This window comes from Gekko japonicus, unplaced genomic scaffold, assembly GCF_001447785.1.
Source record: "Gekko japonicus isolate JY-2015 unplaced genomic scaffold, Gekko_japonicus_V1.1 scaffold1387, whole genome shotgun sequence".
NCBI lineage: Eukaryota > Metazoa > Chordata > Lepidosauria > Squamata > Gekkonidae > Gekko > Gekko japonicus.
Genome location: NW_015174881.1, coordinates 105,408 through 120,001, shown reverse-complemented (window position 1 = coordinate 120,001; position 14,594 = coordinate 105,408). Strand labels below are relative to the sequence as shown.

Sequence of the window (14,594 nt, the reverse complement as noted above, 5' to 3'; positions counted from 1 at the left end):
TCTGGTTGAAGTCTTGTTTTTCTGGCAAGAACTCATCAGTTAGTAGTTGGAATTTCTACTGAATACTGGACAGCTAGCTTTTGATGTTGCCGTTCTTAAAAATGTCTGGTGGTTTAAGCTGAAGTGGTAATTACAGAGGCTTCAGTGTCATGTTTCCATGAGTGAGAATGTTTGAAAACTTGACCTGGCTTAGTGCATAGTAAATCTGATTTAATTTCAGATCTTCCCTGGAAATTTTTTGCTCAACCGATAAGGCAGCAGCAGTGATATATATGGAATAACTCACCTTTGAGCCTCCTTGTTAAATTCTCTTGGGAAACCATTGTATCATGCCATTTTTGGAATAATGGATCCGACAGAGCCCTTTTCAGATTGTGACAGGTGTTTGAGACGATTGTGATCAATGTGTTTTCTTTCCGCAGCTGTAGATAGTGACTCGGGCAGAGAAATTGACTGCCAGTTATGTGGTGCCTGGTTTGAAACCAGAAAAGGGCTGTCAAGTCACGCTAGAGCCCACCTGAGACACCTGGGAGTGAGCGATCCAGATGCTAAAGGATCTCCTATTGATGTTTTAAATGATCTCATCAAAAATGAAGACTTCAAAGGCCGTCTTTCCTCTCTCCTCCCTAGTGAGAGAGAATCATTAGGGGACACTGGGAGTTCTGATGGACCCAGCCCAAAGAGCACCGCTACAGCAACGCCTGCCACAGGCATGAAACAAGCACATTCACCAAAGTCTTTGGGCAAACAGCCATCTGTACTCTCACCTCACTCCCCTCCACCATCCAAGAAACTGAAGCCACATGGCCACAGACTGTCAGCTGTGGCCACTCTGCAAAGGAAACAGGGTCTTTCTTCCAGCGCGTACTGGGCATCAGATGCTGAGATGGCTCCACTCAATCTCTGTAGGTTCTATCAGTGCTGGCTCCTGCCCCCCTCCTCCCACCCTTCCCAGTCTTGTTTATGTGACATGGAGTTGTGCACCTAACATCCAGGCCACTTGCTGTTTCCTGCCAGTCTCTGATAAGCAGCGAAGGGGTGAGGAAGCAAGCTCTTCGAGCCACGTGCTCTCCATTGCCTTTTCCCTAAGAGCTCCCCCCACCCCCGAACATTCTACTGCAGTTTTCCCAGCAGGCCTCTGTGTGTGCTGAAATTACCCCTTCCCTTTCTGGGTATTCACTTCACTGTTTTTGCCTTGCTCCAAAGGGAAGACATCTTTCTGTTCCAGATAGAGCAACGCTGTATGCTTAAATGCTTTACATGTAGGACTGTCACAAGACAAATGAACTCCACACTGCTTTGCCTGCTGATGAAGGGAGAATTGTGACTGTACTATTTGAAAGGAGAGTATGCAAGTTGATACATAGCCCTTTGGGGTCATTGACTGAACTCTGACTGCAGTGCTTTTTAGAGCACTCAGTGACCACTCAATGTTAGCAGAATGCTCAGTAGTGTCTTTCTCCTTGGCATTTAAATGTCCCAGCAGTTACTGAGCAAGGAAGGTTCCCTTTCGTCCTCCCATATACAGGTTCACTAGGGCTACATCCCATTCCAGAGATGGAAGAAACAGTTGGTCACGATGGTGGGATTTCAGCCATTTCCCTCACTCAGTGAAGACAGAGTATGTAGGAGAGAAGGGTTATCTGTATATTAGTGGTTTAAAGTTCCTTAAACTGGCACCCTGTATCAAGTGTACTTTATCCTTCTGCACTGACTGTTCTGCATTACCTCAAGAAGGCTGCGTGGCTCAGACTAAGGATGGCAAAAACAGCGCACTTGATCTTTGGTACTCCCCCAGTTATGCACTGGAATGTGAGATTCCTGAGTGACAGGGAGAATGAACCAGGCATTGAATTCTTCTGCAGGAGAGGCATTCAGCATTCCTTGTTGTAGGACTGAGTGTTTAGATGTATACTAGACAGCAAGTGTATTTTGAAAAGTGCTGTGAGGATACTTTTTGTGTAGGAGATTAGCTTTCATGCCAGATTGCTTTGCACGCACTGAGACTCCTTTCTTCATAAACAGGACTGGGCAGGGGTGTTGGCAATTGCAGAGGTTCTCTTCTGCCTCATTGCCAAAGATATAATCTCATGATTTAGGATCAGCACTTCCATTTGGCAATGCCTGCTTTCACTGTCTCTTGTCTTTGTCTCCAGTGTCCCCTGCTTTAACCTCATCCATCCAAGCTTTCATGCCTTACAGGAATTGTTGGTGGTTTGATATATTTCCTTTGGCCAAGCTTGTTGAGGGATCAGCTTTGTGTTGTGCAAAATCCTTCTGCTATATGCCTGCTTCATACAGCCTTGCAGGGGAGTAATCTGGCTGGTATCCAGGTTGAATCATATTCTTATCTGATTCTTCTGTAGTCTGCTGTAACCACATGTCTTCTTTTTCTTCTCAGCCTCTGGAGCAGAACCTGTGCGAGACATCAGGTGTGAGTTCTGTGGTGAATATTTTGAGAATCGGAAGGGGCTGTCCAGCCATGCCAGGTCACATCTGCGTCAAATGGGGGTAACTGAGTGGTATGTGAATGGCTCCCCCATTGACACACTCCGAGAAATCCTGAAACGGCGGGCCCAACCTCGGACCAGTGCCTCTGGCTCCCCAGCACAGGGTCAGAAACCCATTGCCCCATCTGTTCTTGGAGGCTCTCTGGAACCATGCAGTCCAGGGGAAAGCCATGTGCCTACCATCCCTAAAAGGGCACAGCAGCCAGGGAGTCCTATGGGGCAGTCTTCTACCTCTTCTCCTCCCCCAACTGCTAGAAAAATCTTCTCTGGGCTTCCCTCTCCCTCTTTGCACAAGAAACTGAAGCAAGACCATTTGCGAATGGAAATCAAGCGGGAAATGATGTCTGGGGGACTTCACAACGAGTCACATCTGTCAGACAGACCTTGGTCACCACGGGAGGAGATGTCTCCACTCAATCTCTGTAAGTGTTAGTAGTGAAATCTTTCTGCATAAGGTTTAGAGAATGAATATCTGAAAGGTGAACAAGTGAAAACCTGGGAGCCAAACCCTAGGGATTTCCCCCAGTTATAAGATCGGGTGATGCCTGGCAAGGAGGGTACAGGTCTGCTGACTACCATTTTAGCATATTTTTGTGTTTATGCAACCTTCTGCACTTGAGATATGGGTAATTGTCACTTTGCTAAATGGGCTGTTTGTGGAAAGGACAGCAGCAAAAAAAGTAGCATCTTCCTAATGAGAAACCCCTGTTTCCTAGTTGCCACAATAAACACAGGTAGTTAAGTGCACTCCTGTCCAAGTGCCTAGTTGTTCTACAGCTTGTAGAGGACTGAACAGAATGCACACATGGAAGATCTAGGTTCAAAAATCTACTGAGCCTTGAAGATAGATGGGAGGTTTAGAGAAGTCATTATATCAGATCGAAATGAGATAAATGCTTCATAATGTTCTCTGCATTGAAAAATGTTGCAGAAGTAAATAAGGGTGTTTTGAATGATGTCTGGCTTGCTGCTAATTCCTTGCTTTTGAGCCAGTCTCTGTGCCCTTTTATCTGTCCCTTGCAGCTTCTCGTGCTGATCCTGTGCGGGACATTCGTTGTGAGTTCTGTGGTGAATTTTTTGAGAACCGAAAGGGGCTTTCTAGCCATGCCAGATCTCACTTGCGCCAGATGGGAGTAACTGAATGGTCAGTCAATGGCTCCCCCATAGACACACTCCGAGAGATTATAAAGAAGAAGAACAAGCCATGCTTGATAAAGAAGGAGCCGACCACAATGAGCATTGAGCTTCCAAAACCCATGGGGGAGGATGGAGGTGCTCCAAAGTCCCCTGGGAAAATGCTGCAGTCCATGGCTTTGTCCCCGCTGGGCGGGAGGACAGGAAAACCAAACCTTGGTCGGGAGATTTCCTTATCTCCACTCAAGTCACAAGAGGGTTTCTTGGCATCACTTTCCACTAAGCGCCTGCTGTCAGATGAGAGGCTGAGTGGCCCCGGTGAAATGAAGCAGAAAACCTACATCCAGACTGAGTTGCCATTCAAAGCCAAGCATGTGCATGAAAAGCCTGCTCATACATGTAAGTGCCCCCCCCCCCGAGTGGGGAGGATAAGGCTGGGATCTAGAAAGCCTTCTTAGTATTCTGTTGTGAGGCTTTGCCTTGCGAACTTGGGGAGCTTTTCTGGTGTGCTAGAGGTGGGCGTGAAGTGGGATGAGATCAATCAGAATGCAAACAGACTTCAACAGCCAGTAGTGTCTTGTAGTCTTCAAAGAAGACCTCTGATACTCGCCAACATCTTGATTGATACAGGTCCTAACAGTACTCATCTGAGGATGTTGGTAACCAGTAATGGGTTAACATGTTGACTCTCCTCTCCCTGTTCTATTTAGTTAAATTCCCTATAGCCTCTGGCTGAGCATTTATTTTGGTATTGTTGCGCATTCAAACATCATGGTTGCCAAACCAATTAGTGGTATACTCTAGATGATCGAAGATATGCATCTTACCTATGTGTGTATGAAGGATAGTTGGGTTTTGTTTACTTAGCTTGTGAGCTGTGGATGAAGGGTATTAAAAGCAATGCTTCGGGAAAGTTCAGTGGGTTCTTCAAACTATTCACCTTAGTTTCAGAGAATCCTATTAGGGGGAATAGACGTAATGACTTGGAGAGGATAATACCTGGTACACCTACCCTTGAACAGTTGTTGTTTAAGTCCTTTGCTGAGAACTTTGCTTAGTGTAGATCCATGCCATTTCTGCTCCCAGCCAGTGAAGCCTGCTGCGAACTGTGTGGCCTGTACTTTGAGAACCGCAAGGCGCTGGCCAGCCATGCTCGTGCCCATCTCAGGCAGTTTGGAGTGACTGAGTGGTGTGTGAACGGCTCTCCAATTGAGACTCTGAGTGAGTGGATCAAGCATCGACCCCAGAAAGCTGGAGCGTATCGCAGCTACATCCAAGGTGGGCGGCCCTTTACCAAGAAGTTTCGCAATGCCTCTCATGCACGCGACAGTGACACCCCCGGGAAAAGAGCTCCTCTGAGCCTGCAGGCAGGCAGCCCTCCACTGCTGAGCAGAAGTCTAGGTGGGGAGATGGTGCCCAGCGAGCCCAGCAAAGCTGTGGATGGAAGCAGCGAAAGACCTGCAGTCACCTCACCTCTATCGCTGGTAAAGATGGAGGAGCATCACCAACATAACATCAACAGTGAGTCACTGCTCCCAGTTCACCAGCACGAGTACATGTGGAAGAGAGGGCCCATCACAAGGCGTTTTGGGCTGCCAGAGGGAACCCCCCCTCCCTTTTTTTACAGCCCATCATGAGGGAACAAATCAGATCTATCATTGGCTCTACATGCTAATCCAAACAATTTGGCCAGTCCCTGGTAATGGGCCTCAGGAAAATTATTTACTAGATTAATATGTTAAAATCTTAGCCACAGAGGAACATTTCCAGTCAGAGTGATAATTCACCACACTGGGTTGGACAAAGTTGTTCAGAAAATGATTTATGCTTTTAAGACCTCCTTAAAGTTGTGTGCCCCCCCCCCGCCCCCGGCCTTTGTTGTAATGAAAAATATAATTTTCAAAAAAGTGGCTTTTCATGGCAAATCTTCCATTGTGGCGTGTTTGCTGTATCCCACCGTCCTGTTCTGAAACATATTTATCTTTTGTTCCTTAGAATTTGAACGGAGGCAGGCCAAGCCCCTTGAGACTCCTGCACCTCGAGAAGAGGAAGCCAATGACATGCAGCAGAAGTCTGAAGAGGTCCGCCAGCCACCCCCCAGAGTGAGACCAGTACCATCCTTGGTTCCTAGGCCACCACAGACTTCCTTGGTGAAGTTTGTGGGTAATATCTACACACTTAAGTGCAGGTGTGTGCTATTCTGCTGTCTTGTGTGGTGTAGTGGTTAAGAGTGGAGGAATCTAATCTGGAGAATTGGGTTTGATTCTTTGAGAGGTCTGGGAACCATGTATCTTCGGGACCGCCTCCACTGGTATGTCCCCCAAAGAGCATTGCACTCTGCTGAGAACAACCTACTGGCGCTCCCTGGCCCCAAAGACATCTGGCTGTCCTTGATCAGAGCCAGGGCTTTCTTGGTCTTGGCTCTGACCTAGTGGAACTCTCTGCCAAATGACATCATGGCCCTGCGGGACTTAATGCAGTTCCACAGGGCCTGGAAGGCAGAGATGTTGCACCCGCCAGGATTTTGGTTGAGGACAGCAATGGGTTTTATTATGGCTGGTACTCTCCTCCTCTCTCCCATCTTTCCTCTCTTCTTCACCTCTTCCTGCCCTGCCCGCAAGGCAGCAACACAGTCCAGAACTGGCTAAGATAAATTCACACGCCATCTGGGGATTGTTTTAAGAATTAAATGGTTTTATGTAATGGTTATAATTTTAACAATGCTTATGGAGTATTTCTACTGTTTTTCTTTGCCCAGGGCCCTGTGAACTCAGGGATTGGGCGATTCATAAATTTAATTGTAAGTAAATAAATAGTCCTTCCCATGAAGCCCACTGGGTGGTCTTGGGCCTTTCACAGTTCTCTCAGAACTCTCTCAGCCCCACCTACATCACAAGGTGACTGTTGTGGGGAGAAGAAGGCAATTGTAAGCTGCTTTGAGACTCTTTAAGGTAGAGAAAGGCGGGGTATAAAAACCTATCCTCCTCCTTGTTCATTCCCTTGTCTGTAGTAAAACTGGAACAAAGGGTAGTATAAGTAACTATACTGTGTTGATAGATTCAGGTAGATAGCTGTGTTGGTCTGAAGCAGCAGAACAAAGTTTGAGGCCAGTGGCATCTTTAAGACCAACAAAGTTTTATTCAAGGTATATTTCGTGTGTACACACACTTCTTCAGATGCAATGAAATGGACATTACCAGTCCATGCATATAGGTAGAGGGTGAGCAGTAAACTAGCATACAGCATAATGAATATGTTTAACAGATTCCAGGACCGAACAGGTACAACAAGTTTTGTTTATATAGTTACCATTTGTTTGGGTTTAAATATGGGGGGGGGGACATAAATATGTCAAAATTGAAGATTGATGGGCAGATGTATGCTTAACTGTGGAATGCTGAGAGTAATTGACTGAGACCCTGCCATTACGCTCCATCCGTGTCTTCTCAAGCAAGAAGGTGACCTCACAGCAACTTTTTTTTTAAGTGGGGGTAGATTGGCTGTGCAGTGTATCTCAACCGTCCCCAGACCATAGAAATGCATTCCAATCTACCATTCCAAATGACATTACATTCTACTATTCATTACGTTACATTACGTTCTACTATTCTGATCTATTATTCCTATTTAGAAATGAAATAAAAAGGATGTATTGCCCTTCTGGGGATTGGTGAGAATACAGATGTGAGGGCTGAATGAGGTTAGCATATGTAGTGAGATAAGAAACCAATATCCCTGAAGTCCTGAATCCATTGTTCTAAGTGTTGTAATAACTTGCAACTCAGCAATTTCCCTTTCTAGATTTATAGAATTTGAAGGTACCTCCAGGGTCATCTAGTCCAGCCTCCCCTGCACAATGCAGGAAAATCACAAATGCCTCCCACCACCACCACCCCCAGTGATCCCTGTTTCATGCCCAGAAGATGACAAAAAACCTCCAGGATCCCCAGCCAAACTTGCCTGGAGAAAAATTGCTTCCTGACCCCAAAGTAGTGGTCAGCATTTTCCTAGGCGTGTACGAAAGGGCCACAAGAACTAAGCACTGATGCAACCCTTCCTGCCCTCCCAAGTCTCATGATATGCCTAAGTTCACAGAATCAGCATTGCTATCAATTCTGTTCTTGAAGTTCCTTTGTAATAAAGCAGCTACTTTGAGGTTACCCATTGAATGTCCTGGAATGTTCAGCCTCGTTCAGCCTTTACATCTATATTCTCACCAGTTTGGAATGGAGTTAATTATTCTCAGCATTCAACAATTAAGAATACACGTGCCCATCAATCTCCAATTTGTTGTTGTTGTTGCTGTTCAGTCGCACAGTCAAGTCTGACTCTTCGCGACTCCATGGACCAGATCACGCCAGGCCTTCCTGTCTTCCATCGTCCTCTCAAATAATTTAGACATATTTATTTCCTTCACTGTGTTCTCCCCCCCCCCCATAATTAAACCCAAACAAATGGTAACCATATAAACAAAGTTTGTAAGTCCAGTTTGGTACTTGAATCTGTTAAACATCTTCATTATGCTGTCTGCTAATTTACTGCTTGCCTTCTACCTATATGATTGGACTGGTAATTTCCATTTCGTTGTATCTGAAGAAGTGTGCATGCACATGAAAGCTTATATCTTGAATGAAACTTTTGGGTCTTAAGGATGCCACTGGACTCAAACTTTGTTATAATATGTTGGTGTAACTGTCCATTAGAGGACAGTCCCTCTTGCTCCAAGACTCTCAAGGGCAAGCCAAGAGATGAAAAGATAACCTCAGTTCCCTTACTCCCACGTACTTTTAGGGAGCTTGGTTTCAGTGTGTGCGTTGAGATGAATAATTCTTCAAATGTCCTCTACTAAGCATTGTGTTCTCTTTGTGCAGATTTTGTGAAGTGGAGTTCCAAGGGCCCCTCTCTATACAAGAAGAATGGGTACGGCATCTCCAGCGCCACATCTTGGAGACTAACTTCTCCAAGGCAGACGCCTTGCGAAGTGGAACTGATGTGCCTGCGGCACCACCTGTAGCTGAAGCCCAGTAGTAGAGCTCTTAGGAAGCACCAGCATTCCAGCATTCCCTTACTCTTCTGAATGAACAAAATTAATTATTAACAAAGGAGGTGAAAGCAGTATTTAATTTCTGGGCTCTCTTGCTATCCTGCAGGCGAGGTTTCTATAAACCAACTTGGACTCGGGGCAGGGGGAAGGATCCCAGAATTCGAGCACTAAATAAACCATGCTGTTTTTGTGGAGATGCTCTTTACTGACAGCAGTGGTAATCCAGGCTGGAGTTTGCTTTCGTGCACTCTGTCTGCACAGAGGGAAGGTGTGGAACAAGGTAAAACGGGAACTTCCTAGTCCTCCCAGTGAATACAGATTTCGCCAAAGACTGTCTCTCTTGCAGGGAGGAAGCATGTACTAGCTGTGTTGCAGATCAGGCTGTGGGAGATGTCATGGTGAGAGTTGTGAATATGAGGTTCTAGTGAAAGTTGTGAACATGAGGAACTGTTTTGAGGTCACACATAAGCAAGTTGGGAGGGTGGAAGCAGAGCCATTTTGCTCTGTGGGAAAAGCTGTTGATTATGTATGTGATCCTAGAGTTAATGTATGTTTGGATCCTTAGGTGACAAGTCTTTAGTTTCTGTAGCCGTTGGATCCTGTTGTGCATGTTCATGTCCCCTAGCTGTGTATTGGGGGTTTCAGTCCCACCTACATTAAAGGGGAAATCACGAATTCCTTTACCCATATACATTTTCCCTTTCCTTCACTTCCTGATATCATTTGGTCATCCCTATCCATTTCATGTGGGACTCTGGAGAGAACTGGGCTTTGCCATGTTATGGTAATCAAATATTGGCAGAAAGGTGTGGTTGTTTCCTATTGTTTAGCCTTGGGCTGCAGAATGAGTAACGATAGGCTGTATGTGACCTCTGGTTGAAATAAGATTTGGCTTGTCCTTCTGCACAGCTCTGGATAAACAAGTCCTTTCCAAGAGTACCTTAAGGGTTTAGAGCAATGTGGTCTTTGTGGACTCCTCAGTGGAGAAGCACTGTTTGTCTCCTTTCTAGTAGGCACTTGGTACAGTTCCCAAACCAGCAACAGTAGGCCCTGCTGGAATTGCTGCTTTCCTGTCCTTGCTCACTGTTGCTGTCCTCTCTCTTTTCATAGAACCTCAACTTTTTAAAATCTAGTCTTGTGTAGAAATAACATTCATTTTTATTTGGAATCCAGGCTGAGCAGAGTCTGGAAGGAAATTACTTTTTAACCTTTTCAATGGGGATATTCTGGTTATTACTGTACCTAGGAATATGTATATTAGATTAAACCTGTTCTGGAAACAAAATTGAGAATCCTGAGTGTGTTCTTTTTGACTTCCTATAAATGTGGGAGAAAATGAAAATGTGTTCTGGCTTTCATAGAAGGGAAGATCAGAGCCTTACCAGTGATGTGGAAACTGTCCCTTCAAGAAGCATAAGGTTGTATCATTCAGCATGCCCTGAAATTTATACTGCTTGCTTTTTAAGCATATCTTAATAATTTATTATTGTGAACATTGCACTCGTAGGAATTTCACCTTAATGTTGAAGACTTTCTCACATTTCAACTTGTACAATGGTAATAAATTCTAAACCAAACCCATATGGGAGTTAAGTAAAAAGCACACTGAAGGCTTTGAGTGAAAGTGCAATGTTGCAGAAGACTCATGATAATTCAAAATGGATAACCAGAAGTGGACACCAGTTTGACTATGTAATCTCATCCTTGGTTTCTGATTTTCAAGTTCTCTTTCTATACATACTGCAACATAACAAAGGCCGAACAATATGTAATCAAAACCAACATACCAAACGTTGTTTTCTCCACAAGCACCTACAGTACAGAACAGGCCCATAGCCACAATGGGGCATTTGGGGGTAGAGCCCCACCACTGATGAGCCCTGCCCCACCCTGGGAGGATGCCAGACCCCCCCGACCCCCCCCCCCAGTACGCCTCACCCTGCAGCAGTGGGGAAGGAAGGAGGTTGGGGAAGGAAAGGAGGAGGTTGGGGAAGGAAAGGGAAGCTGCCCTGCTGTTTCTGGTCAGTTTCACTCCCCTAGGAACAGCTGTGGCCACCACAGGAGGCAGAACTGACCACAAAATGGCTGCTGCAGGTAGGCTTGCCAAGTCCCCCCGGAGGGCGGGGAAACACCCGCCCCAGAGGCCCGTTCCCCGCTGTCAGCGGATCGGGCCCCGGGGGGAACGCCACCCCGACGTGCATGTCACCCGGAAGTGTCGCAACCACGCCGGGCATGCTGGGGGCGGGGCCAAGGTCATCCAAGGGAAAACTCTATGGTTTTCCCTCGGATGGTCGTAGCCCTGCCCCCAGCGTGCCCGGCATGGTCGTGTCACTTCCGAGTGATGTGGATGCGGCATGCATGCGCGCACTACAGCCACCAGCCGGGAGTCCCCCGCTGCGGCGAAAATCACACTTGGCAACCCTAGCTGCAGGAGATGGAGCCAAACACGTAGAAGAAGCCCACTTTCAGAGGAGAAGACTGGTAATTTAAAATATACTGGCAAAGGGGTGAAAGAGAATAAAACAAATGTGGTGGCAGCTGCCACTGAAACAATGTTATTTTAATCTGCATAGCTGATCAGATCAGTGGTCAAGCAGAAGCCCTGCTGCATAAGAGCCCACTCACTTTCCAAATCTAAAAACTCTTAGTGGGTGCCAAGAAAGATGTCAGGAAGCACTATGGTGCCTATGGGCACCATGTTGGACACCCATGGTACAAACTAACACTAAATTTCCAATGTACCATTTTACCTGTTTATTAGAATATTGTTCACTAAGGTCTGGGTGTTTTGATCTCAGTGAGAGGACATATGGAAGGTGTTTACTTTCACCCTCAAGAAATCGGTGAAATGCCTCTCTGAAATATCCCAGAAACCCATGTTAGGAGTACTCTGTACATACAGCGCACACTTCGGTTTTCCCCCATCTTTCTGCCAAGGAGTTTACTGCTTGTGGAGATAACAGAGCTTATTTGGAAGCTTGCAACTGATGAATTAGCTAACTAGTTCAAAACAATGGCCTGAATCCATTCACATTAAGGTGACTTAAGGGCACTTAAGCTTCCTTAAGCAGGAGCAGTGATTTTTACTAACGTGCCCCTTACCACTGCAGCCCCTCCAACTATGTCATTTGAGGATCTGTTGACGTCAAGTGTCACAAGGTAACAAGATGTTTACAGACCTCAGGGCTGCAGCAGTGAGGAGAAACTGCAAAAACCACTGTCCTCTGTTAACTGCAACTACAGTTGAATGTGAGAAAGTCGGTGTCCCATGCTTCTTAACATTTGTTACCCTTATGCAGGGCCCCCAACCTTGTTAAACTTGTCAGTGATTTCAGATTTTGAGAAGAGGTAGTGAGTGCCACAATAAAATGGTTGCCATGGGGACTAGGTTTTCTGTCAAGACATTGGAACTTTTCCCAAACATCCTCCCATGACTGAGGTAGCTGTTTCCAAATTAAGCCTCCTCAGCTCTGCTGAACAGGGCCGCAGTGGTTCAGAGATTAAGACAACGAGCTGTAGACCAGAAGGTCTGTAGTTCAGCAGTTGAAGACCCTAGTGCCATGTGACAGAGTGAGTTCCCGTCTCTGGCCCCAGCTCCTGCCAACCTTGCAGTTCGAAAGCAAAAAACTGCAGGTAGATAAAATGGGTACCGCTTCGGTGGGAAGGTAACAGCGTTCCGTGTGCCTTGGCATTTAGTCATGCCGGCCACATGACTACCGAAATGTTTTTGGATAGCGCTGGCTCTTCGGCTTGGAGATGAGCACCGCCCCTTAGAGTTGGATTTGACTGGCTTTTGAGCAAGGGAAACCTTTAAGCTCTTCTGAAGTACCTCCTACTTCAAAACATCAGATGGAATCCAGGATAGGCTCTTTGTTTTTGAGAAATGATGCTTCAGGAGAGAAAGAAATGGCCATCAGGAAAACATACTGGTGGGCATCATAGCAGCCATAGGTATGAGTTGCCATTGGGGATAACTGCTCTTAGGGCTGCCAAGGTCATGACTCTGCAGTGACTAAAAGCCTCAACTGGCAGAATTCCCTTCTCACTGTAGTATGCCTACCTTCTATAATATGCATTCCTCCTCCTCTTAAGTAGACTCAAGTTTCTTGGAACTTGCTCTCTGATTAGCCTTTTCTTGCTTCAGTTCCTGGTGTACTTTCACACTGGAACCCCTCTCCTCACTTTAGCATACCCTATGTGAAGCTTTAATCCCACTGATTTCTTTTTCTTCATAGAAGCTGTGCTGCAAACTTTGGTTACCTGAGCTAGGCCACCAAGCAGTTCACTGCCACAACCGGGATAATACAGAGCTTGGTTTCCCTTGCAGTCTTAAGTAGTCTGTTCCTTTTACTATTTCAGAAATTAGTTTCCCTTTTGCATTTTATAAACACCAAGATCAGATGGCACTTTCTACTATTCCTGGGATTCCGTCTTTAGAATCCAGCCCCGCTATTTGTTCCCTAGAGAATGCCTGTCTCACTAACAAGCTTGGTGTTGCAGTGGGAAAAGAGCTATTAGATTATTTTTGGTAAATATTACAGTAGGATGTCCTTTTATGTTGTGGGCCCTCCCATGAGGCCTTGCATTCAATGTATAATAAAATTGTCTCCAGAAAGCAACTCATGAATAAGAACATAAGAGACGCCAATGTTGGATCAGGCCAAAGGCCCATCTAGTCCAACACTCTGTCACACAGTGGCCAAAAATACCAGGTGCCATCAGGAGGTCCACCAGTGGGGCCAGGACATTAGAAGCCCTCCCCCTGTTGGCCCCCCCAAGCACCAAGAAGACAGAGCATCACTTGCCCCAGAGTGAGAGCCCCTATCTATACCTTGTGGCTAATAGCCACTGATGGACCTCTGCTCCATATGCCTATCTAATTCCCTTTTGAAGCCGTCCATGCTTGTAGCCGCCGCCACCTCCTGTAGCAGTGAATTCCATGTGTGAATCACTCTTTGGGTGAAGAATGCCTCATCTTAAAGGGGCAGTGTCTCAGAACATGAGTACTAATATGGAACACACAGGATAATGCAGTTGGGCTGGGCAGGTATAAATTAGGTTTGCTAACAAGCCTGGAAAAAAAAATCCCTGTCCTTTTAACTCAGCCTTAATGTGTAGAAATTGGAAGCTGAAGCTTTTCATGGCATGGAGAGAAATAACATCATCTGGTAAATAAAACTGTATTATGTATGTATAGAAGCACCATCAAGTTGTAGCTGCCTTATGGTGACCTATCGATGGGCTTTCAAGGCAAATGAGAAGCAGAGGTGCTTTGCCATTGCCTTTCTCTGCAGAGTCTTCCTTGGTGGTCTCCCATCCAAGTCATCCAAGAACCGACCCAACTTAGCTTCCGAGATCTAATTAGAGTGGGTTATACCATGCCACCTTTATTTAATTTGCTTATTAAACCATCTATATCCTGCCTTATTTAGTGGAGTGTTAAATTTAGTAGTGGTTCATGATATATTATGGTTCAGATTAACTTGGAATAAGGCAACATTAAATTAAAGTGTAATGCCTTCCATGATAAAATCTGCATGTAGTTAAAAATATGTAACTGAATGTACATTTTTGGCAAGGTTTATACTCTCTTTGAAATAGAAGAACTGGTTTCCAGTCCTGAAAAACACAAAATGCTCTACATCTGACAACAGCACTACAGATAAGATTAGAATTTCAATACCCAATCCATATGCAAAAGAACCTCCTCAGGAAAACTCCTCCATTAGCATGTCACAGCCTGGGAAACTCCTACAAGATAATGCCTCAGCCCTACCCCACTTTTCTGAGTAGATATAAATCACCTGCCTACCATTTTTCTTCTCACATTGACACAGAGAGTACTCCATCTTTCTGTGTTACACCTCTGAGGATCCAGAACTTATAAAGGTAAGTCAAACAGAATA

General features: G+C 45.5%; 1 protein-coding gene across 4 annotated transcripts in view; it reads left to right on the top strand.

The window, feature by feature from the left end:
• WIZ (widely interspaced zinc finger motifs) overlaps positions 1 to 9,914 on the top strand; it is a 28,116-nt gene extending 18,202 nt beyond the window's left edge. For all 4 annotated transcript variants that reach the window (XM_015424885.1, XM_015424886.1, XM_015424884.1 and 1 more), the window contains 6 exons: positions 423 to 905; positions 2,402 to 2,932; positions 3,534 to 4,043; positions 4,731 to 5,165; positions 5,640 to 5,832; positions 8,516 to 9,914. In XM_015424885.1, coding sequence (XP_015280371.1) covers positions 423 to 905; positions 2,402 to 2,932; positions 3,534 to 4,043; positions 4,731 to 5,165; positions 5,640 to 5,832; positions 8,516 to 8,672 — 2,309 coding nt within the window. In that variant the 3' untranslated portion in view covers positions 8,673 to 9,914. The remainder of the gene's footprint in view (positions 1 to 422; positions 906 to 2,401; positions 2,933 to 3,533; positions 4,044 to 4,730; positions 5,166 to 5,639; positions 5,833 to 8,515) is intronic.
• Positions 9,915 to 14,594: the final 4,680 nt, after the last annotated feature.